The sequence below is a fragment of the Bos mutus genome, chromosome 14 (assembly GCF_027580195.1).
Source record: "Bos mutus isolate GX-2022 chromosome 14, NWIPB_WYAK_1.1, whole genome shotgun sequence".
In the NCBI taxonomy this organism is placed as follows: Eukaryota; Metazoa; Chordata; class Mammalia; order Artiodactyla; family Bovidae; genus Bos; species Bos mutus.
The window spans coordinates 47,161,197-47,187,453 of NC_091630.1; the positions used below are offsets into that span (position 1 = coordinate 47,161,197).

Consider the following 26,257-nt stretch of genomic DNA (forward strand, 5'->3'; position numbering starts at 1 on the left):
GTTTTTGCTTTGGCTCCATCCCTTCATTCTTTCTGGAGTTATTTCTCCACTGATCTCCGGTAGCATATTGGGCACCTACTGACCTGGGGAGTTCCTCTTTCAGTATCCAATCATTTTGCCTTTTCATACTGTTCATGGGGTTCTCAAGGCAAGAATACTGAAGTGGTTTGCCATTCCCTTTTCCAGTGGTAAAGCATAAGAACCTGAAAATGCTGATGAATACATCAAAATGGAGAATGGCTTAGAATTGTCAGACCCTGCCATGTTTCTACTCAATTGCATGACAGCACCTATAGGGGAGGCACTGATAGAAAACTACCAAAAAAAAAAGAAATGTAGTTGCTGATAGTATTTATTTTCTGAAGAGTAGATTTGCTCTTTTTATAGCTGAGACACACTGCGTCACATAGCCCACTATGTAATTAGTCAAAAATACCAGCTCACGAAGCTCTAGAAAAAAAATTTTTAGACAGTTCATTTCTGAGCACTCTTTTTTTTTTTTTTTTTAATGGAACTTAAGGAAAAGATTTATTTGGGAATTTGTGGGCATTTTGGCACTGCCTGGCCCTGTGAACTAGGCTAGCCTTGGTGCCCTCATTTAGTCCAGGTAAACTTTCTGAATCCTTCCAGCTCCAATACTCAACACTTCTGTCTGTGGCAGGCTCTTATGAATCCAGTACATGCTGTTTTAAGCCAAAATGGCTTGGATTTTTGCTTTATATGCACTAACAGTAAAAGCCCATGGAGTAAAACCTCAGGGACTGGAAAATCTGATTGCTTTTACCTTTGCTGCAAGATTCTGGAAAATTCTATCTCTGCTTTCATTGGATCTCTTTTGCGCATCCAGTTAAAGATTAGAAATTTCAGTTTAACAGAGAAGGACAAAGTGTTTCTGTTCATCAAGGACTGCAGAGTTAGCTCCAGGAGGTGAAATCCTTACTGTTACTTTTTGATATCTTCCTGCTCCCCAGGGTCAGTCTCTGTTTCTGGGAGAAGATTTGGATGGTATGAGATTTTTCTTCACACGCCATTGACAAACATGCAAATGAGCGAACTGAATGAGGGAGTGTAGACTGACACAGGGTGCCTGGAGACCCCTGGGTCAACTGCGCAGATCCTGTACACAGTGTTTTCAATGCTGCCAATCAGAGGACACTGACAGCAAGAATGAAGAGGGTGCAAGTTTGTGTATATGTCTGGGGGGCGGTGTGTACACACACACATGCTCACATGTACTAAGAGCAGAGAAACCATTTAGGAGAAACAACTTTAGCCTTTGATTCACCAACCTGTTTCACAGAATATCTGCCCAGTTTGTCAAAAGCAAACTTTATTCTCCTTTTGTATAAAAGAGGCATCTGATTTGAAATCAATCTTTTAGTTATAGTATTTTAAAAACCACAAGTTCTGGACCTATTGCTGTCATTCCTGTTCATTTTTCCCCCACATCCTATACACTATAGACTTAAAGAGTACCATCAGCCACCGAAGACAAGAGAGTGTTCATAATTTTGAGGCCAAGGGACTTCCCTGGTGGTCCAGTGGTTGATTCTGTGCTTCCACTGCAAGGGGCATGGGTTCAATCCCTGGTCAGGGATCTAAGATCCCACATACCACATGACACAGCCAAAAATAATAATTTTGAGGCTGAGTCATAGGAAGAAAATGACATTTTGTTTAGAAATCTGTTTGAAATAAGGAAAATGCAAACAATTTTCACACTAAAAGCAATTCAAACTAAGTCTGGCCTCTTAACTGGTTAAGCTTCAGCTTTGAGGCAAACCCAGCTTGCCATGATAACTTAGTTCTATTGATCGCCATTTGCAGGTTGACCAGCTTGTGGTTTTGTTTTATCTGGTAGTATGTCTGAAACTGTTGTTGGATAAGACTCTTGAGAGTCTCTTGGACTGCAAGGAGATCCAACCAGTCCATTCTGAAGGAGATCAGCCCTGGGATTTCTTTGGAGGGAATGATACTGAAGCTGAAACTCCAGTACTTTGGCCACCTCATGCGAAGAGTTGACTCATTGGAAAAGACTCTGATGCTGGGAGGGATTGGGTGCAGGAGGAGAAGGGGACGGCAGAGGATGAGATGGCTGGATGGCATCACTGACTCGATGGACGTGAGTCTGAGTAAACTCCGGGAGTTGGTGATGGACAGGGAGGCCTGGTGTGCTGCAATTCATGGGGTCGCAAAGAGTCGGACATGACTGAGCGACTAAACTGAACTGAACTGATGTCTGAAATACATGAATGTTTTGCTGGGCATGGAAAGGCCTCTATCACAATGGCAGTTAGAAGTTAAGATTCATAACAACTCTAATTCTGTTCGTTAGGGGAAATGAATTTGGAATTTACCCATCGTAAAATCCTTGATTAGTTTATTATCGTGGTGTGTTCAAAGCAGTCCTGCCTTGTGTTCACGGTCGTAGGTGGAGTGGATGGAGGTGTTGGAGAATTGCGGTGGTTGTGTAGAACGCCTTTCTGAGTGCTTTATTGCCCCAGAATAGCAATGAGGTGGGGGACATTCTGTCATTCTGTAGCAAGAAGGTGTCAGGATTTGCCTAGGTAGATGAGAGGGACTACACAGATGTACATGCCCGAAACCCTACTTTGTTTATTTTCTTTTAGGCTTTATTGCTCTCTCTTAGAGGAGAAAATAACGGCAAATTCTAACTCCCTCTTTGTATTCAGTGTATAATGTTGTTTGTTCTGTTAAAGAGATTGGAGGCCCACCCAGTGAGGAAGGGCCATAAATAAGGACAGAGGTTTGTTAATGGGACGGGGAAGGGTGACAGTTCCATAGTTCTCTGAAGCTTACTTGCTCTAGGGCTTGTTATCAAGTGGGAACCATCCAATAATAATCTAATAAGGGCAACCCCCCTGATTTTCTTTGGTCTGCCTGTCTGTAGTTTTTCGAATATATAGCTGAAGTCTTTCAGTTTATTAGGCTTTTAGAACTTCAAAATGGCTTAGCAAAATATACTATTAAAGTTTTTCCATTACCTATAGAAATGATATTTTTCCTAGCTTGCAAATATACAGTTTTAAGGAAGTATTTACTAAACCTTTTTAATAATCTGCTCTGATAAAGCATTTGAAGTTTGCACTTTCTGGCATAAAGTGACAGAAGAAAGTTATAATTGGAGAATTGCCATTTCAGCTCGCCCTGATTGTTCACAATTTCTCTTAATTGCTTTGCCAGTCTGCTCACATTTATATTTGAGTTTGTGGAAATTTTTGCATTGCAGATTTTTTTTTTCTTACTTAAGTTGATTTTTTAGCAGTAATATTTGGTTTTACGTATTTTGGCATCTTATGTTATTTCAAGTGACAAATGTTGGAAATTGTAGGGAAATCTTTTGAAGTCAGTAATAGCAGTAATTAGTTATCAGTATCCACATTCTTGTCTGTATGAACTGGTTTTTATTAAAATATAGAGAAATAGATCAATAAAGGTAAATATTAAGGCTTTGCCATCTTTATGACATTAGTTAAAAATTATCTTTGACGTAGAAAAATTATTACTGAGATATAAAAGAATAGTCCTTGGCTTGGTCCTTTAAAATCCTTCTTATAAGAAAAGAAGAAAACTTTGGTTTTAAAAAGTAGCCCATCTGGCCTTCAGAGGCCTTTCCCCAGGGAGCTGCGCCGACTTCTGCCACATAGATCGCGCCTGATGATGGACATAGCCCATGGCAAAGAGGCCAGGGAAGAAAAGCAAATGGACTTTTGTGAAAATACACGGGGGACAAATAGCATCCTGCTTGCTGAGTAAGTGCTAGAAAATGCTCTAAAACATGGTAAGTACAGACAGGCCCCTGCAGGTTCCAGCATTCTTATGTTGGCTGGGATTCTGGTTTTTAATGCGAGTCCTTGTTCTCTGTGAAGTAGACCTTTGACCTATATGTTACCTTTTTTTTTTGGAACTTTTTTGAAGTTATAGCTGGGCAGTGTTCTCTAGGTTAAATCACACACAAAATGTTGATTTATCATTTTAAATCATGTTATAAATCAACATAGACTGGGTTCTTAACTATGAAAAGTACTTAGGATTTATTAATAAAGATTTGGAAGGATCAGTTTAGTTTTAAACTATAATTGCTTAGCACCTATAGAACCGGGTGGCCACACAGGGTCTCCTAGCAGGACTGTTTCTTGTTTGTTACGGTTGACGAGACCACCACCCTTTCCCTGTAGGAACCCCTCATGGTGACAAGAAGAAAGCCAGTCTTTCTGATACACTATCTTTTGGGTGACTGTATAATTTACTTTTAAAATTATCTACCAGCTTCAAAAGAGTTATAATGAAGAAGTCTTTTAGAAATGAGATCGTTTGTTTCCAGATTCATTTATGAAAAATTTCTCAGATGCCCTTGTCTCTCGCTTTGTGTGTCAGTGATGTTTGTGTAGCCAAAAATTAATACCACTTTTCAACCCCCCCCTTATTCCTTTTCCTTTTGGTAACCCTCATTTTGTTTTCTTACCTCTGTGAGTCTGTTTCTGTTTTGTAAGCAAGTTCATTTGTATCATATTTTAGATTCTGCATATAAGTGATTAGCAGATACAAGCTACTATATACAAAACAGATAAACAAGGACCTACTGGATAGCACAGGAAACTAATATCTTACAATAACATAATGGAAAAAATATGAATAAGAATATGTATTAATATACATATAAGTGACTCACTTTGCTGTACATCAGAAACTTACACAACATGGTAAGTCAACTCTACTTCAGTACTAAAAACTAAAATAAAAATACCACTTTTCACAATATTATAACTCACTTCAGCATTACTGAGTCAGAGCACGTAAAGGATGGATTTGGTGTGGTAGAATGGTGAACACTGGCCTGAAAGTGGAGTTAATGGCCACTCCCTAACTCAGGGTTCTTGGGCCAGGAAATCACCATTATCTCTGCTTTTTAGAAAGTGACAGGTGGCCCATAATAATAATTATTATCTCACATACTGATGTGGGAAATAACCTGAGACAATGGATATGGAAATCCTGAAGTATAAATGGGTGGTAAACACACAGAATGTTACTGCATTCTGAATTTGAAATTTTTCATTTGCAACCGAGTCCCTTCTTTTCATTCATATACCCATGATACCAGTCCATAGGGTCTCAAAGAGTCGGACACGATTCAAGTGACTTAGCACGTATGCACTGGTGATACATCGATATCTGACTGAGCTAGATCAGTGAGATTTTATGAGCTGTTCAAAATTCATGATGCTTTAGTCAGTTTAAGATTTTATTGGATTTTAAACTCTGTGGGATTTTCTTTCTGGAAACTCAGACATTTTAAATCCTTCCAGAAGGTGCTTATAGGCCCTGCATTTAATATTCTTCATATAATTTGTATCTGAAGTAGTAATTATAATCTACTTTTTAAAGATAAGCCTTTATACACCACCATCTAGTTTAAAAGAAATAAGCAAAGTGTGTGTCCTCTTGATAAAAGCCTGAGAAATAAACAATTGCTATATGGTTATTTTTTCCTTTCCCCACTGTTGTTTTTGTTGCGAATAAATAAGGAACTTGAGAGGTGTTTTCTTTCCTCTTGTCTGTTGGGCCTTCAGATCCCCCTTCTAAATGGCCTTCTACCTTCACCATATTAAAAAAAAAAATTGTGGAAAGGTTTCCATTCTTCCTATACCTAATTATGAGAGTTGTGTCGTCTCTGGATGCTGTTGTCATTACCATCTTGAATTGGAACTCTCAAATAACTAGTTCTGTCTCCTGCTGGAGCCTCCATGAAGCTCTTCAAAGGCCTGAAATGAACACAGTTTCTTCTTCTCCACATGTTATTGTTGTTTAGTCACTAAGTTGTGCCAACTCTTTTGCAATACCCTGGACTGTAGCCTGCCGGCTCCTCTGTCCGCTGAAATTTTCCAGGCAAAAATACTGCAGTGGGTTGCCATTTCCTTCTCTAGGGAATCTTCCTGACCCAGGGATCGAACCCACGTCTCCTGCCTGGTAGACAAATTCTATACCACCTGGGAAGCCCTCTTCATGTGAGCCAGGTGAATAAATATAACACATGTTCTTAAGGAACTTGTCATTATGAAAACAAGACCAATGAAGGCTTGTTTAGAAGAACAATGGTATCGATTATTTTTGAGCTTACGTTCCCAGAGGTCAAGTCAATGCAGAGAAGAACTGTCTGGGAAAGCTGATTGGGAAGACAGGACTTTAGCCAGATCGTAAAGATGGGAAATGGGGACTGATAGAGGGAAGCATTAAGTAAGAGGAGCAACAGTAAATGAGTTTTCAGGATAACATCCTGAATTCATGTAGTGAGCTGTGGACGGGCAAGCCTTAGGAAGTAGCTTGATCAGCATATTCCTCCCCTGGGCACCTCCAACCCCAACTCCCCTTTTCCAGCTCCAGTTGTATCTTTGCATTTATAACAGCTTCCCCCACCTCCTGCAATCCTTAAAAGGAGAATCAGAAATCATAACATTTCCTATGTCCTAATATAGTATGATCAACATTCAGATCCCTGGGTTTTTCTGATAAAGAATGTCATTTCTTTTCCTAAACTGTTATTCTTTTCTTAAATGGTCAGGAAACTTCTGTCACGCTTCTTGAGTCTCTCTTTCTCCTGGGCTATAAACCTCTCACTCTTGGATCTTCTCCTCTGGATAGTTTATCCTCACCCCCAGCCAAGAGTACCCTTCTTGACATTCTTTGTGTATTTTCTGTGTATTGTCCTTCCGAGTCAAACTAGATGTTTTCATTTCATTGACTGAGCAGCTCCCTGTCAGAACTTAACAGTGCCTACATAGGTAACACAAGCTGATATTTCATGGTGGTGTTTTCATGAGATTGTGTGTTTTTAAACTTTCCTCAAGGGATAGACTCATGACATTGGCTTCTTTGGGTCCACAGTACCCTCTAGGATAGTAACTGTGCCTGTAATTAGATGTGCCCATACATGCTGTGGACTGAACTAATTTGAAAAGTTTTTATTTCCATAACATATATAATCTTTCCATTCAGAATATAAAAGTTCTTAACTCTAAAAAGAAGGCAATGGAGGGACTTCCCTGGTGCTCCAGTGGTTAAGACTGTACACTCTCAATGAATGGAGGCATGGGTCCAATCCCTGGTTTGGGAACTAAGATCCCACATGCTGTGCAGTTCAGCCAAAAAATAAAAAAAAAAAAAAAAACAACAACAATGGAATGAATATTAATTTTGTCTTAGAGATGTTCTGAAAGGAAAGATTTTTCCAGTGTTCTAGTCAGGAAAGGAATTTCTCCTCTCCCTGCCAGAAAAGAATAATGGCTATGATTTTTTTTTTTTTAACAATAATAAACTATTTAAACAGGTAAGATTTTCCTTTTCACTAATGGGAAAGAAAGTGTCCCACTGCCACCCTGCTCGGAAGGTAACTTAATTCCCAACTCTACCAAGAATAATATTGAGCATTATTGGAGCTCCATTTGAACCAAACTCTGTCAAACTCCTTGAGTGAGAAATAATGGGTTCTAAATGGGAGCTCTTTCTACTTTGGGGAATTTTAATGATATAATGTTACATAAAATGTCAAACAATTTATCATAGAATATTTCTGTTCTCTTTTTATCTGGAGATGACTTTTCATGTAAAATCATTTGTGTCTAGAAAGGAAAATACTTCTGTATTTTATTTTGATAAATGAATTCTCAATACTAAGCCTAATTCTGTGATCTAACATTGTAAATGAAGACTTATGAATCGGACAGAAACTATCTTAAAGCAGGGGTCCCCAACCTCCGGGATCTAACATCTGATGATCTGAAGTGGGGCTGATATAATAATAATAGAAATAAAGTGCAAGATACATGTAATGCACTTGAATCATCCTGAAATAATCCACTCCCCACCCCAGGTCTGTGAAAAAATTATCTTCCATGGAACCAGTCCCTGGTGCCAAAATGGTTCGGGTCTGCTGTCTTAGAGGATGGATCCTAATGGAAGAAGGGAGTCTGTTTTTCCTGGTCATGTCTCGCCCTTTCTCCCCTGCACCATCCATACTTAAGTCTGGTACATGGCAGCCTTCTGCACAATTGTGTCTTGTCTCCCAGGCCTGTGTAGAGTAGGAAGTGGGTTTAGTAGCTATACACACAGAAGCTTTTTTGGGAGTATTGTCCTTGCTGTTTTGCCTTTGCTTTTTGGTGTTCTAAGCTTTGGTGAAATTCATCTGGTCGTACTGGTACCCAGTCTGAATCAGATCAGCTATTAGAGTGGGACACTTTGTTCCCTGGGGCTTCTCTGGTGGCTCAGATGAAGAAACAGCCTGCAATGCTGGAGACCCAGGTTTGATCCCTGGGTCAGGAAGATCCCCTGGAGAAGGGAATGGCAACCCACTCCAGTATTCTTGCCTGGAGAATTCCATGGACAGAGGAGCCTGGTGAACTATGGTCCATGGGATCCTAAAGAGTTAGACATGACTGAGGGACTTTTATTTCACTTTGTTTGTTCCCTGTGAGCTTTGTTTAGCCCAGCTCAAGGGCCACAATACCCACAACAGTCTCTGAGAAACTTCCATTCTGTAAATGCCTGATGAGTGTGATTCCTTTCTTAGTATAAGAAATTATGTGTGAGGCTGCAGTGTGTATCTGTGTGGGTGTGTGGTCAGCATTCCTAGGAAGAGACAGGAGAAATCTAAGAGACTGAATTCACACCACGTGCTGTTCTGTGCTTAAGTTGTCGGTCATGTCCGACTCTTTGCGACCCCATAGACTGTAGTCACCAGGCTCCTCTGTCCGTGGGGATTCTCCAGGCAAAAATACTAGAGTGGGTTGCCATGCCCGCCTTCAGATCTTCCAACCCAGAGATTGAACCCAGGTCTCCCGCATTGCAAGCAGATTCTTTACCATCTGAGCCACCAGGGAAACTCAGGTAGGGCCTAATAAGTAAGCCCTGATAAGTTTGAATTTGATCCTGAGGGTATTGGGGGGCATTACTTTTTGAACAGGGGAGTAAGAAGATGAAATGTGTACCTTAGAGAAAGTATTCTACTGCTGGTGTGGAGAATGAGCTCGAGGGAGCCAGAAGCTGGGCAGGAAGCTAGGAAAGGAGGTTCTTGAAGACATCCAGTGCTGGTGGCCTGGACTAAAAGTTGAGCAGCTCTCTGTCACACATGGAGGTGGGTGGGGAGGCCCTACTGGTCTGATTCTGGGGGTTAAAAATTAATATTGCCTGAGCCTGATTCTCCCCAGCTTGTCTGCCTTTGCCTGACATAGATCCTTGTGGAAGTTGCATTAAGTCTCGTAGGCCACTGGAGTGCCGTTAAACTCCTGCTCCTGCATATGAAACGGAATGGAATCTCAGCCTGCAGTCAGCCAGTAAATGAGTGTAACTTATGGTGAATTCCAGCTAATGTACAGTCACTGAAGTAGCATGAAGTCTGGGAAGTCACTTGGGTACCATTAAGAGTACTGAGCTGTGATTTACATGGTCAGACCCCAGTGGCCTATATGTGCCAGTAGAGCTTCCATGGTCTTTTCTACTTTGTTCCAGGGAGTAAGTTATGGAACAAAAACATCCATTTAAAAAATATATTTTCTATATCTTATTCATTTTCTCAGTGGATGGGGATTATTGAGGTCAGTATTTACTGTTCAAAAACTTGTAGTATAAATAAAAGTAGCAAGTCAAACCCAAAAATGTGTAGTTGAAATGAAAGTCACAAGTCATAACCCAGAGTAATTTTTTCTATCAAATGTGTGTAATAAAGTTTGAAAAGTATTGATAGTCACACTCTTATCCACAATAAATTTGAGTTTTTTACAAGGAATTTTTTAAATGTTCGTTATAAGTTTGTCATATATTTATATAGATATATAGATTTAATATTAATTTTCCCTGATCTATAGATATATAGAAGGAATACATATGCCCAGGAAGTCCATTGTTTAAAAAGAAAAAAAAAGCTAATGTTAACCTGATAAGCCCTAGAGGTCCATGCCTGTATCTTAATCATTCTTCTTTCCTCATGTATTTATCACCATGAGCCCAGTATTCAATACTTTTTTAATGACTGTGTGGTTGCCGCATGCAGATGAACAATATGAAAAACCTACCTAGTGATACTCCTACTTTTGAATGGTGGAATAAGTATTAGTTGTGTGAGAACTTTCTGCTTTTCTATAATGGGTGTTCTGGGAACTTTGAACAACTGGTCTTCCTAAAATTTACAAACGAAACCTCAAACATGATTCTGTGATAACATTTAAAAGTACCTTAGGAAATATTTTCTTTTCTTAATAAAAATAGCGAGTCCTTGACTGGTTTTTCAAAGTGTGTAGATACTTGATAAAATAATTTTAGATATGCAAGATATTGCCATACTTCTCTAGTTTGGGAAAGTCAAAAGAGGGAGAAGATACATAAATACAGTAGAGAATTTTATAAAGTTTTACTGGAATAAACAGTAATGGTTCTGAACATTTGTGTGTTACTATGGCTTGTTCGTTATATTTTCCAAAACTTCATTTGATCTGTTTAAGAAGCCTATGAAATAGAGTTTTTGCAGCTAGGGAAATTATATCTTAGAGCAGTTAGGTGATTTGTCCAGAGTCCAAACAGCTCATAAGTAATGAACTGGAAACTCTACGGTTTTCTGACTCTTTGGCCAATACTTAAATGTTCAGTAAGCAAGTACATAATTAATGTATATTAACTAGTACGTCATACCTGAAGGCATCTGTGAATAGGTGGTTCACACTGAAGACATCCTCCTTAAACCACCAACACATTTACTGCCTAGACTGCTCATTTGCTGCAAGTTTTATTTTAAAAAATGGTTTTCCTATTTTCAAAAGTAACACAGGTTCTGAGTAGAAAATTTTAAAATGATCATTGGCTCCACAAATATTCTGTGACCATAGATTGCACCCCTCCATAGACTTTTGTGCTTTTCAGAAATACTCTATGCTGTTCAAATGTTTCAAATGAGATCACAAAGAACATCTTCATTGCTTAAGTTTTTGTTTTAAAAAATTAGTATGCAACTATTTCCCATGTTGTTAAATGTCATTATGATACTATTTCAACAGCTTCATAATATTCCATTTTCTGAATAATGTCTATTAAGGACTCGGGGTTACTTTCTGTGTTTGGTTATTAGAAACAACACTGAAGAACATCTTTGCTAACTACCTCGTAGTATAGATGATATTTTTTTTTTTTTTTAGAGTAAAAGCCTAGCAATATAATTACTGGGTTAAAACGGTATATAAAATTCTTGACTATGACCAAGTAGCCCAGTAGCTTGTCTTATTTAATTTGTTTTGTGTTCAAATGCCATTTTTTTATACATTTGCTAATCCCTGGCCTTTTAAAAATCTTCACTAAAATGATAGTCAAAAATAGTATATTATTAAAGATACATGCCACCCCTATGTTCATAGCAGCAGTATTCACAATATTCAAGACATGGAAACAACCTAAGTGTCCATTGACATGAATGGATAAAGAAGATGGGCTGTGTGTGTGTGTGTGTATACATACATACATACATATATATGTATATATAGAGAGATGGTGATGGACAGGGAAACCTGGCATGCTACAGTCCATGCAGTCACAAAGAGTTGGATACAACTGAGCAACTGAACTGAATATACACACACACACATATACACACATACATAATGGAATACTACTTAACCATAAAATAGAGTGAAATAATGCCATTTGCAGCAACATGGACAGACCTAGAGATTATACTAAGGGATGTAAGTCAGAAAGAGAAAGACAATCATATGATTTATACGTGGAATCTAAAATATGATGCAAATGAACCTACTTGCGAAACAGGAACAGACTCACAGACGTGGAGCAGACTTGCGGTTGCCAAGGGGAATGTGGGGTGAGCGAGCTATCGATTGAGAATTTGGGATTAGCACATGGAAACTGTTTATATAGAATGAGTGAATAAGGTCCGACTGTATAGCACAGGGAACTATATTCAATATCCTGAGATAAACCATAATAGAAAAGAATATAAAGAAGAAGGTATGTATATATATAAAACTGAGTCACTTTGCTGTGCAGCAAAAATTAACCCAACATTGTAAATCAATTATACTTCAATAAAAAAAAAAACAGTATATTGTTGCTTTACATGATTAAACAAAAAGATGGTAAATCTGTTGAAGGAGAAAACTAAGATTTGCTTTTTTGGTTTGAATCCTGCACAACTCTGCTGTTTGTTTTTTAGCACAGAGACATTCGACAAATAGAGTATTACCTACACAGCACATGTTCCTCTCTGATCTTTGTTTTATCAGATACTCTTAAGTGTTTCCATTTACTCTTCTGTGAAATAAAATAATCAGCTTTTTCCATGGGCCATTCAGATAACAAGTACCAGTTGGAAAGCATCTTGAACTTTTGGAAGTAGCATCATAGTTTTTGAGCTAGCAGGAATTTTAAAGATCATCTAATCTGATCCCACTACTTTACAATAATCATATTTAATGTAAAGATGTGAAAATTCTGTGCATTTTACAAATTGAAATGGAAAGCTAAGTATCTGATATTTTTACACAAATACATAATTTCATCCATAGTTTGAGTTCCTCATGTCCTTAGAAATTTAAACCTCTTTACTTATGAACTCTCAGTTGTATAGTGATACTAAAATTGTCAGCCGTTTTATGAAACCAGAATTTTAGCTATGGCAATTTATTCTGGTTTCAAGATAAACCAAATGCATTTCTATGAACTCCAGCTCTGCTTTATCTAAATAATAATTTCCTGTAGACACATTACTCGGCATGGCTTAGTCACCCATGTTTCTTTTCATTTTGTTTTAGGTAGCAGTTTTACAACATCATCAGGATTATATACAGGAAATAATTCACTCACAAATTCCTCTGGATTTAACAGCTCACAGCAGGTAATTTTAAAAGCCAGGTTGACTTCTGAAATTAAAAAAAAAAAGTGCAGTAGCTGATTTTCTTATATGAAGAAAATCAAGAGCTTTCTTAAGCTTTCTGATAGATTTTTTTGCTCTTGAAAAAATGTCTTTAGCAGTCCTACATGGTGAGTCATTTGGTTTTCAGATTGGTTAAACTTTACCTAATAATGCAACCTGAAATAGAAGAAATATGAAGAGGGAATCCAATCTTACCTAAAATTGGTTTGCATGTCTGCGCATTTCAGTCAGTGTGTGCTTGTGTGTTCCTTTGTGAATTCAGAGAAGACAGAGATGCAAACGTATTTACGGTTATACTCTGAAATGTAAGAAGGCAGCAGCTGTGTTCTGACTGGTTGTTCTTGTGTGGTTTAATTTGGTAGGACTATCCATCTTATCCCAGTTTCGGCCAGGGTCAGTATGCACAGTATTATAACAGCTCACCGTATCCAGCACATTACATGACGAGTAGCAACAGCAGCCCAACAACGCCGTCCACAAATGCCACTTACCAGCTTCAGGAGCCACCATCCGGCATTACCAGCCAAGCAGTTACAGATCCCGCAGCAGGTAATGATTTGCCTTGATTAGTCCTGCAGGCTGTATTTCTGATGGTTTAAATGCATTTTTCTACAATCATATATTCATGACAATGGTTGCACACTTTTGGCAAGTTTTAGCAAGGCCTTTAGTCAAGCAGCATGATTGTGACATTAATTTTATTTTTACTTATTTACTTAAAAGCTTTCATATGAAGTTATAAACTTGAAACTTACATGAAATAAGATGAGATATGATCTCATGTAAAAATACATGAGATTTTATTTAGTTGTACATGTACTCCATTTTCAGGGTATATATGTAGCTTTTTGGATGTATAATTATAAACATTTAGCTAGGATGCTTAACTGTAACTTTAACTAAAGTGTTGACATATGAATATAAATGACATCATCTTGAATTTAATGTTCATCATCATGAACTAGTTAATGTTTTTCAAAAAATCAAATAGCCTCTAAGGATCAATCATGGAAGATAGTGATTCTTTTGGCCTACCCTTTCCCACTCATGACCTACTGTGGATTTTATAACAATGTTTCTGAGAGTGGGCATTTTTTGTACTTCACAATATTTGGTTGTTGTTGTTCAACCACTAAGTCATGTCCCACTCTTTGCAACCCCATGGACTGCCGCATGCCAGGCTTCCCTGTCCTTCACTATCTCCCAGAGTTTGCTCAAACTCATGTCCATTGAGTCAGTGATGCCATTCAACCATCTCATCCTGTGTTATCCCCTTCTCCTGCCCCCAATCTTTCCCAGCATCAAAGTCTTTTTCCAATGAGTTGGCTCTTTGCTTCAGGTGCCCAAAATACTGGAACTTCAGCATCAGTCCTTCCAATCAACATTCAGGGTTGATTTCCTTTAGGATTGACTGGTTTGATCTCCTTGCAGTCCAAGGGAGTCTCAAGAGTCTTCTCCAGTACCACAGTTTATTTTTTTTAATTTATTTTAATTGGAGGCTAATAACTTTACAGTATTGTAGTGGGTTTTGCCATACATTGACATGAATCAGCCATGGGTGTACATGTGTTCCCCATCCTGAACCCCCTCCCACGTCCCTGCCCATCCCATCCCTTAGGGTCATCCCAGTGCACCAGCCCTGAGCACCTTGTCTCATACATCAAACCTGGACTGGTGATCTGTTTCACATATGATAATATACATGTTTCAATGCTATTCTCTCATCATCCCACCCTTGCCTTCTCCCACAGAGTCCAAAAGACTGTTCTATACATGTGTGTCTCTTTTGTTGTCTCGCATATAGGGTCATCGTTACCGTCTTTCTAAATTCCATATATATGCTTTAGTATACTGTATTGGTATTTTTCATTACTTCACTCTGTATAATAGGCTCCAGTTTCATCCACCTCATTAGAAATGATTCAGATGTATTCTTTTTAATGGCTAAGTAATATTCCACTGTGTATATGTACCACAGATTTCTTATCCATTTGTCTGCCAGTGGACATCTAGGTTGCTTCCATGTCCTGGCTGTTATAAACAGTGCTGCGATGAACACTGGGGTACATGGGTCTCTTTCAATTCTGGTTTCCTCGGTGTGTATGCCCAGCAGTGAGATTGCTGGGTCATATGGCAGTTGTATTTCCAGTTTTTTAAGGAATACCCACACCGTTCTCCATAGTGGCTGTACTAGTTTGCATTCCCATCAACAGTGTAAGAGGGCTCCCTTTTCTCCACACCCTCTCCAGCATTTATTGTTTGTAGACTTTGGGATCATAGCCATTCTGACTGGTGTGAGATGGTACCTCATTGTGGTTTTGATTTGCATTTCTCTGATAATGAGTGATGTTGAGCATCATTTCATGTGTTTGTTAGCCATCTGTATGTCTTCTTTGGAGAAATGTCTGTTTAGTTCTTTGGCCCATTTTTTGATTAGGTCATTTATTTTTCTGGAATTGAGCTATAGGAGCTGCTTGTATATTTTTGAGATTAATTCTGTATCAGTTGTTTCGTTTGCTATTATTTTCTCCCATTCTGAAGGCTGTCTTTTCACCTTGCTTATAGTTTCCTTCGTTGTGCAAAAGCTTCTAAGTTTAATTAGATCCTATTTGTTTATTTTTGCTTTTACTTCCATTACTCTGGGAGGTGAGTCATAGAGGATCCTGCTGTGATTTATATCAGAGGGTTTTGCCTGTTTTCCTCTAGGAGTTTTATAGTTTCTGGTCTTACGTTTAGATCTTTAATCCATTTTGAGTTTATGTTTCTGTATGGTGTTACAAAGTGTTCTAGTTTCATTCTTTTACAAGTGGTTGACCAGTTTCCCCAGCACCACTTGTTAAAGAGATTGTCTTTTTTGCATTGTATATTCTTGCCTCCTTTGTCAAAGATAAGGTGTCCATAGGTGCGTGGATATGTCTCTGGGCTCTCTATTTTAGCACCACAGTTTAAAAGCATCAATTTCTTTGGCACTCTACCTTCTTTATGGTCCACCTCTCACATCTGTACATGACTACCATAAAAACCATAACTTTGACTTGATGGACCTTTGAAAGCAAAGTGATGTTTCTGTTTTTTAATATGCTATCTAAGCTTGTCATAGCTTTTCTTAAGGAGCAAGTGTACATTTGATGGGCCCTTTTAAATGAAACTCTATCTCCAGAAGTCTGCCTACTGTGTCTTTAATACTTCTTCCCCTCCATTAATTTTTTCTGGAACTCTTAATAGTGTATGCTTAATTTTCTGAATTGGCCTCCACCTGGGTTTCTTACATATCCTCTTGTACTTCTTGCATTCTTAACTTTTTAAAATGTCTGTCTGTCTGTGCCAGATCTTAGTTGCAGCACACCGGATCTTTTAGTTGTGCACGTGAGATCCAGTTCCCTGACCAGGAATCGAACCCAGGCTCCCTGCATTGGGAGTGCAGCGTCTTAACCACTCTACCACCACTGAAGTCCTGCATCCTTAACTTTTTACAAATATAATCTTTCCTTTCATAGATTAGAAGTGAACTATTATCCTTAAAGAAGCCGTGAGTTTTTTCCCTTTGCCTTTTACTCCTAAAGCCAGAGCCCAGTCAGTCATATTAAAATGGTCTTTCATTGTAACTCACTTCTATGACGTGATCAGAGTGTTAATTCTCAGTGGTTATCCCAAATCATGGGGAGAAAAAACTTTTATGTGATAGATGCTGATTTAAATTTTGACTGTAGGTTTACCTTGTAAATCTTAGCAAATGATCCTCCTTAAAACTCCTTTAAGTGTTTAATCATTCTACTTTTTCTCTTAAATGGGTGTAGACACTGTTTTATTCAAGAGTAGGAAGTTAAATCATTCTGGAAGTTAAATCATTCTTAATCTTGTATTCCAGCTAACTATAAATACAGTTTCTGCTGCATATCTCAACTCTAGACATGTTTATCTTGATTATCATATTCCAGTTACCTTTATTTAAGAAAAAAATGAGCTTTTATCTTATGACATGGCTTATATGTGGAAACTTAAGAAAAAAATCCAGATGAACTTATTTCCAGATCAGAAAGAGACTCACAGACATAGAAAAGAAACTTATGGTTACCAGAGGGTGAAGTGGAGGTTGGAGAAGTAAGAAATTAGGAGGCTGGGATTAACACTACTGTATATATAGTAGATAAGTAATAAGGACCTATTTATTGCAAAGCACAGAAAACTATACTCAATATTTTGTAATAACTTATAAGGGAAGAAAATCTGAAGAAGAATATATAATATAAAAGACATATATAAATAAGATGGAATCACTGTGCTAAATATATAGATATATGTGTGTGTGTATATATATTACTACTGAATCACTGTGCTGTACACCTGCAACTAACATTATATTGTCAATGGACTATACTTCAGTTTTAAAAAGTAGCTTGATATAATATTCACTCAGTTCACATATATAAAAACAGTATTCATAGAACCTCATATATGTATTTTTCTGCATTTTAATTAGACTTCACATCTATATAACCACACTTAAGTAAACTTTGTTATAAAAGGAATTGAATGTCTGGTAGAAGTTACTGTAGAACTTTGCTGTCTCTCCTTGTCACATTGACTTCATGTAGGTATCAAGAGGAGAGATAATGGTTTGTTGAAATTTAGAGATAACTTGTGTTTTTACATGTATCTTCTGGGTCATGAAATGTTCTTGAGGACCAAAAGGAACTTTGAAATGAGGACAGATATGTGAATGTGAAACAGAAAAACTCTTTAGGGTCTGTGGAATAAGATACTGAGAAAAGGAGACAGCTGAATAATTTTACTTAATTAATGACATTTTGGTTGTGAAGAGCACAGTATAAAACAAACTGAAGACTTAATCATGTTTCTTAAATTAAGTTTGATTAGAGCTTTATAAAAAGGCCATTTGGACATATCATAAAACTTTATGTCTGAAACTTGACATTGTTCTAAGTGAATTTTGTTTATAAAAGGGATGCCATGTGAAAGAGAGGGAATTAGTGGGCACCAAGCCACACCAGATGGGAAAAAGTGTGAAATTATAATTTTTGAAAAGTATATATAATTTTATTTTAAGATTAAATGATTTATTTTAGGTTTTATTTGAATGTATGCTTAGTGTTCTAGGTACTTATTTCAATTTCAGTATCTTTATTGCTATAGAATAGGAATGAATTGAAGTGGAGAAAAAATAATATTTTTCAGATTTTTTTTAATATTCAGCAGTTCCCACTAAAAATGTGTGTGTAGTGGATCAACCTTTTGTGTTACATAATGAGTTCAGTGAGTTTACACATTGAAAAAGAAATGTGGATTACTTTAAAAATTCAAGGAAATTTTCATCTTTTTTTTAAACATTTGTAGTAAGACTGTGGATTCAGCCTAAGTTGTTTGGCATTCACTTTACTTTCTTACTAGTCATATAGAACATTATGGATGACAAGAGAGTGTTGATGATAAAGTCTGTAAAAATCATTAAGCTAAAGAATTATAAGAATGATTTATTACATATACTGTAACATTTTTGTTTTGAGATTGAAACAGTAGTTAAAATAACATGTTTATTTTTGTTGAAATTATTTCAGGTGTTTTTTTTCCTATTAATAGTCTATTTGGTTTAAAGTCAGTATTTTGCAATACTGGAAAGTTAAATTTTAGTCATTATCTCATGTATAACTAAGTTCTGCCTTTCAGTTTCATGGAATTACACAGAACAGATGAATCCACAATCCATGAGTTCTTCCATGATATCCGTTCTTTATTGTTCATAGAACTGTTGTATCATAATGGACAAATAAGATGACCTTGTAAGGGCTTTTTTCAATATGAATAGGTAAGGACTCATTTTTTCAATTGAGGAGTTTATATTTTTATTGTTTTTTTGGCTATGCCTCACGACTTATGGGATCTTAGTTCCCTGATCGTGGATTGAAACTGTAAATGGAAGCATGGAGTCCTAACCGACAGCCAGGGAATTCGCAGGACTCATTTATTTTTAATTCTACATTTTAAAATTTATATGCACGATAGTCATCTTTCAAGTCTATGATATTATGCAGTATTTGTTACAAATATGTACTTCCTTATGAATCTTAAGCTCATAAGTTATTTTAATATGTTTGTAGTTAAATATTGAAAGCTGTATCCTCCTTTAAGTAGACATGTGTCATACATTAAAAATAACATAATTTGAATGTGAAAGCATAATTTCAAGTTTTAAAAACTAAAACCAGTGCCTTTGCATTCATTTTAAAAAGAGGAATTTGTTAGTCATGCATTGACACTCTTAAAAAATTGTATATCATTTGGAGATAGGTAAGAATCCATATACCTTGAGAAGTATAGTGAAATTGATCATTCAACACAATTTTAATTAACTTACTGAATTCATAAAAATTGTGCCTACTCTTCAACTAGCAATGCCAGCCTCCCCACTCCCAACTGAAGGATATCTTGGTTGCTTCCAGTTTTGGCAATTATAAATAAAACTACTGTAAGCATTCATGTAGGTTTTTATATGGACATAAGTTTTCAACTCGTCTCGGAAAATTCCTGAGTCTGATGGCTAGATTGTATGGTAAGAGTATGTTTAGTTTTATAAGAAGCTGCCAAAAGGTCTTTCAAAGTGGCTGTACCATTTTGCATTTCTACCAGCACGAATGAGAGTTCTTTTCGCTCCACATCTTTACTAGCATTTGGTTTGTCAGCCTTCAGCTTTGGGCCATTCTGATAGGTGTGTTCTGCTGTCTAATTGTTTTAATTTGCACTTTCCTAATGAAATATGATGTTGAGTATATCTTTTTGTATAATCATTTGCCTTCTGTGTATCTTCTTTGATGAGGTATCTGTTCAGATCTTTTGCCTACTTTTTAATCAGGTCTTTTTGTTGTTGAGTTTTAAAAGTTATTTGTATATTTCAGATATGTCCTTTATCACATGTACTTTTGCAAATACTTTCTCCTGGTCTATATATTGTCTTTTTATTCTTAGCATTATCTTTTGCAGAGCAGAGGTTTTTAATTTGAATGAACTTTTGTTTTTTTTCCTTTCATGGAACATCATTTGGTTTAGTACCTGAAGACTCATTGCCAAACTCTAGGTTTTCTCTTATGTTATGATCTATAAAGTTTGTGGGCATGGAGTTGTTCAGAATATTCTTTTATTATCCTTTTAATGTCCATAGAATTGCTAGTGATGGACCCCTCTTTTATTTCTGGTATTAGAAATTTGTGTCTTCTCTCTTTTTTGTCTTGGTTGACCCAACTAGAAATTTATTAATTTTTTGTTTTTTTCAAAGAGCCAACTTTTCAGTTCAGTTCAGTTGCTCAGGTGTGTCAGATTCTTTGCAACCCCATGGACTGCAGCATGCCAGGCTTCCCTGTCCATCACCAATTCTTGGAGCTTGCTCAGCTCATGTCCATCAAATCGGTGATGCCGTCCAACCATCTCATCCTCTGTCATCCCCTTCTCCTCGTCTCACCAGCTTTTAGTTTTATTGATTTTTCTCTATTGTTTTCCTATTTTCAGTTTTACTGACTTCTAGGATTTTTAGGATTTCTTCTGCTTTTGATTTAATTTGCCCCTCTTTTTCTACTTTTCTAAGGCTTGAAGTTTAGATAATTGATTTTAAATCTTTCTTCTTTTCTAACATACACATTTAATACTGTGAAGTTCCCTTTAAATACTGCTTTTGTTGCATCCCACAATATTCGATAGGTTTTTTCTATTTTCATTTCGTTCAGAATATTTTTATTTTCACTATCATTGAAACCTTACCTTCTGAAGAGACATATATTTTATATACACTTTACTGGAGAAAAATCTTAGAAATTTGATAGTGCACAGTATATATCATTTATTACAGCCATCCAGTTATTCACATCTTCCCAATTAGATAGAGAATGTGTTTTGTTTCTGAGAGAAGGGTATTACATAATACATTGACATTCTATTATCTACTATAAGAAAATTTTGGTCAGAGTGAACTCTGCTCAAATATAATACTGTAAAATAACATCAAAATTAAATCCAATATTACTTTATTTTTTAAATCATGGCTTTCATTTTAAATAACTTTTAAAATGTTAAAAGAACATGTTTTTATTTTTAAAACAATTTTTCTTTGCAGAGTTAATGATTTTTCTTCTGTGTTTAAAAACATATAGAGTAAGAAAAAAGAAAAGGACATTTTAGGATGTTTTCCTTTCATACTAACATCTAAGCTCTCATACTATCATCTCTTAGCCACTGAAATGAAAAGAATATTTTCTTTCCTTGAACTGAACCCTGAAATCTTAAGTCATATTGTTACCAACATAACTGAATACATTTTTTAAAAAAATGAGATAAAGATAATTTAACCACTTTGAGAGTCATTCACGAAGAGACTTTTGAAATTGACTTTTCTAAAAAGAAAAGCCATTCTTTAAAAAATATTTTTATTATATGACTCATATATGTATAAATAAAATATGAGTATTCATTTGTAATCTAATTACTGTGCTATTAGTTAATTAAATTGGCTTGAAAACGTTATTCTTGTCCATAAAGTCTTAGAACATCTCACAATTATTATGACAGTGAGTATAATAATAATACATAGTAAAAGTATAATTACTGTGTTTAGAGCTTTACAACGTATTACTTGTAATCTTATAAACATACCCATGAAGTCAGTACTATTTGTTTCCATTTTACAGGTGAGGAAAATGGGCATGTAACTCTTGAATACTGAAGTTGATCAGGAATTTTGAAGCCACGTTCTTATGAAAGGGCTATTCACCTGTAACATTGTATTTTTAGGGTAGTACAAAGCAATCAGAGAGAGATAAAACCAAATGATAATCATTTTAGATCAAATGGAAATAAAAGCTAATTATGTATTTATGAATTTTAGCATGGATCACATAGAAAAGTTCCTTTTTCAAAGGATTTGTTCATTTGAATTTCTTACAAAAACCTTAATGTTGAAATCTACCTTTTCATGCTTTGACTGCATGCAGACAATTTACTGGTTAAGGTGATGTACAGGAATCTTGCCAATATTGAATTTCAAGTGACAGAGGAAAAATCAGTATAAGAGGGAATTCAATATGCATGGGAAACGATTTGTTCCCTCTGCTTCTTTGATCCTTGCCAAGGCCTAGAAAGTAGAGCAAAGCTCATGAAAAACAGGGGGACATTCTTGTGCTAAGTGGCAGGAAAGCTCTGAACTCTAACAGGAGTTTGGTGAGATGGGATGAAAAACTAAACTGCCGGACGTCGTCCCAGTGAATGCAGGGAACACTGTGAATGCCACATCTATATTACCTATATTTTGCTGTATGAACTGTTTTGCAAAACTTGAGGCCATATTTGCTCCTTTCCACAGATGCCTCCTGGACTTCGGAAGGGTTTGCAGTTTGTTCAGCTCAAAAAGCAACTATTTCAACAAAATTTGAACTAGCATTTTGGAAACATTGTCAGCAAAACAAATATTTGTATCTAAAATAGCCAGGCTATTAAGATGTGAGAAAACAAAACAGATGTTTGGGGTTCCTGTGCTTGGTTGTCTTGATGGTATTTATTTGTCATCCACTACCCCCGCCCCCGACCCCTGGAATGTGTGGTGTTAACCTTATTGAGATTATAAAATTCACTTTTTTAAAAAATCTTGCCAGGAATGTTGTCAGTGGCCATACCTTTGAATTTTAGACTTGTTTCTAGGAAGTGAAAAATCCAGTGTTTTCACATTCACCCATGTGCCTCATGACTAGTTTGACTAATTTTTTCAGTTAGCTGGCATGAAATCAGGATGCCTTAGAGTCAGTTTTAGTACACTTGGATTCCAATATGTCATTCTTTCTTATATGTACACATAATGGATAATTGGTATAAAAATAATAAAGATCAGAAAGCATATATTATTGAGCTAATTAGTTTACATATCTCCCAGGCATTTATCATGTCATCTTCTTTTGTGGCTTAAGTGAGTCATTATTTCTGTAAAGTCTTAAGTATCCTTTGTGACCATCAATATAATAAGTTCCTTTGTTTAAGTTGAAGGACATCAGCATTTACAGATTAAAATTTTTTTTAATTTTATTTCTAGTTTTCTTTTTAATTGGAGGATAATTGCCTTGCAATGTTTATTTGCAAAAAATAAACCAGGGGAGCCTGGTGGGCTGCTGTCTCTGGGGTCGCAGAGAGTCAGACAGGACTGAAGTGACTTAGCAGTAGCAGCAGAGGTGATATTGATGATTAGTGGCTATCAATTTTATTTCTAGATTCATAGTCAAAATAAATTTAAGTTTAATGAATATCTTTAAAATGTATTGAATAATAATAAATGAGCGTGGACAGAGTTACAAAGGTCCACAAGGGTTTACAGAAAAGAATGAAACCGCCTTCATCTTCCCTAGCCTTAGTTTCTTCCAGCAGAGCTGCTTGTGTCTCCTAGCGATACACTTTGTTTCTGTCAACGTAGACATAGCACGTTTCTGCCATACATCACCATGAATCAGCCATAGGTATACATATGTCCCCTCCTTCTTGAACCTCCCTCCCACCTCCCAGCCCATCCCACCCCTCCAGGTTGTCACAGAGCACTGAGTTGAGCTCCCTGCATCATACACCAAATTCCCACTAGCTAGCTATTTTACATACGGTAACATACCTGTTTCAATGCTACTCTGAATCCTTTTCACCTTCTCATTCCCCCTGCTGTGTGTACAACTCTGTTCTCTATCTCTGCTTTTCTCTATTACTACCCTGCCAACAGGTTCATCAGTACCATTTTTCTAGATTCCATATATGTGTTAATATGCTATATTAGTGTTTCTCTTTTATACTTACTTCACTCTGTATAACAGGCTCTAGGTTCATCCACCTCACTAGAACTGACTCAAATTCATTCTTTTTTATGGCTAATATTCCACTGTATGTATGTACACAACTTCTTTATCCTTTCATATAGATTAAATTTTTAAATTGGAGATGGTTGAGGAAAGGACATAGAAAGTTGTATGTGTTTCCCATCTCTCCACTTCATTTAATTGGGATTGTATGGCTTAATGGATGAGTTTGGGATTAACTTTTGAATAGAGGTGGTATTAGAGAAGGCAATGGCACCCCACTCCAGTACTCTTGCCTGGAAAATCCCATGGACGGAGGAGCCTGGTAGGCTCCAGTCCATGGGGTCGCTAGGAGTCGGACACGACTGAGCGACTTCACTTTCACTTTTCACTTTCATGCATTGGAGAAGGAAATGGCAACCCACTCCAGTGTTCTTGCCTGGAGAATCCCATGGACAGAGGAGTCTGGTGCACTACAGTCCATAGGGTCGCAGGGAGTCGGACATGACTGAAGTGACTTAAAACACACCCATAACGATGGCACGTGCATTTTGAGCACTTACCATGTACCAAGCGTCATTCCAGGCACTGTTCGTGTATGAACTTAGTTCATTTCCATCAGGCCCAGGGGAATAGGCAGTGTCATCATCACCCACATTTTACTGACAGGGAAGCTAAGGAGAGGTCAGCTGCAGCACTGAATTTAACTTCTAGAAGTTTGGCTTCAAACTTGTGTCCTTAATCAGGAAAGCATGCTGCTTCTTGAAACCACTGAGTCTGAGATTTCAAGCAAGCAGAAAAATGCAAATGTAAACAGAATCATAAAAGGTAGTAGCTATATGGCGTTCATTTTCTTTAATCAGTCATAGCCTGTATGAGCATAATCACTCAACAAAAGCATCTATTAGAAGGTATTCAGTTTAAATATATGTTCACCATTTGAATGAACTCTATTTGCTGATAAAATAACACAGGTCTGTCTGAAATTATAGGGACAGTGGTATACAATATATCAAAGGTGATGTTGTACTATGTTTCCTGAATTATAATATCAGTTTGTAGGCTCTTAAATGATCCACAACCAGATGTACACTTTCTCTCTTACCTTCCACTTCCCTAAATCTGCTCTCTCTCCTACTCCCTGTTGATCCTGTTTAATAATTACTGCCATGGACCTGCTTAGGAAACAGTTTTCACAACATCCCTTAACCCTTTCCCTGCAAATGACTTCACTCTCTACCTTACCAACTCTTTTTGTTTTTTTTGGTCCACTCACAGGTCATGGTTGATGAGCACTAAGTATAGGGATGGTAATACTCTTGTCTCAAGGGAAGCTCTGCATTTTAAAGTGAATGGAAAAAAGAAGAGCAGGCAATCTTAATCCAGTACAATCACCTTCCAGCACATTTGAAAATATTTCTTTTGCCCCTTCAGAAACTCTATAAAATTAAAATTGCATTTTCTTTAGAGCCATTATTTAAAACAAATTTTTGTACTTTTCACTTTAACGTAACTGCTGATATCTGAGTACAGTTTTCTGATGTTTTATGTTGTGTGTGTGCGGTTTTCACCGGGACTGTTGATTAGACTTGATGGTCATGGTTTGGTTTGGAACTCATGGCTACTATGTGTCTGTGAGAAAATAGATTCTGAGTTTCAAACAACTGATGCAAAAATATTCAGAACATAGCTGATTTGAAAACTGACACTCTCTTCAAGGTACAAATCCACTTAAGGAACTTTAGCCTGGAGCAGTTAAACCCTAGGGACAATTTTGAATTTTAAAGTTAGGAGTGATCTTATAGATTCTTTTGCCTAAGACATTCACTCTACTGATTATGAATAAGGAGTCCAGAAAGTTTAAGTTTTTCCAGAGTGGCGTGGCCTGCTATCAGCGGCATCTCTTGAATGCAAGTTGCAGTGGCAGCCTTGATAGATGTCGTGACATGGTACAGACTTCCCACAGTGCCCCGGGAAGCACTGCTGTCTCCAGAAGGTTGGGAAGGATGTCCTTTAATGAGTTCCCAAGGTGGGATCAGTCAGGGTCACGAGTCTTCAGGTTTAAAGCTAGCGGGGTTCCTTTAAGTCTTTTGTGATCCTTTGATACAGTGATATTCACTGAGAATTGAATATCATGCACAGTGGTCCCTAATTACACCTGCCTGGGTACCACTCTCCCCCAACCCTCACCCCCACAAGGCATATCTGTGAACTTCTCTTGGGCATCACACTTCTTGGAATATAATTGAGAGAAACTGGAGTGGTGACTTGGGATTCAGAATGTGGTTAACCTGGCTCGGAATACTGGTTCTGTTGTTTACTCTGGGCACGTCACTTAGTTCTGTAGTGTATCAGTTTTCTATGAAATGAGGATACTACCACTCTTGTGTATGAGATGAATGAGAGAATAAAATTATGTGGTGGTTAACAAAGTGACTGCAGATCTAGGCCTTCAGATATTTGTTTTTTCAGTTATGCATTCAAC

The 26,257-nt window shown here is 37.0% G+C and overlaps 1 protein-coding gene across 10 annotated transcripts in view; it reads left to right on the forward strand.

The window, feature by feature from the left end:
- EYA1 (EYA transcriptional coactivator and phosphatase 1) overlaps window positions 1-26,257 on the forward strand; it is a 193,975-nt gene that overhangs the window by 58,863 nt on the left and 108,855 nt on the right. For all 10 annotated transcript variants that reach the window (XM_070382268.1, XM_070382274.1, XM_070382270.1 and 7 more), the window contains 2 exons: window positions 12,828-12,910; window positions 13,312-13,498. In XM_070382268.1, coding sequence (XP_070238369.1) covers window positions 12,828-12,910; window positions 13,312-13,498 — 270 coding nt within the window. The remainder of the gene's footprint in view (window positions 1-12,827; window positions 12,911-13,311; window positions 13,499-26,257) is intronic.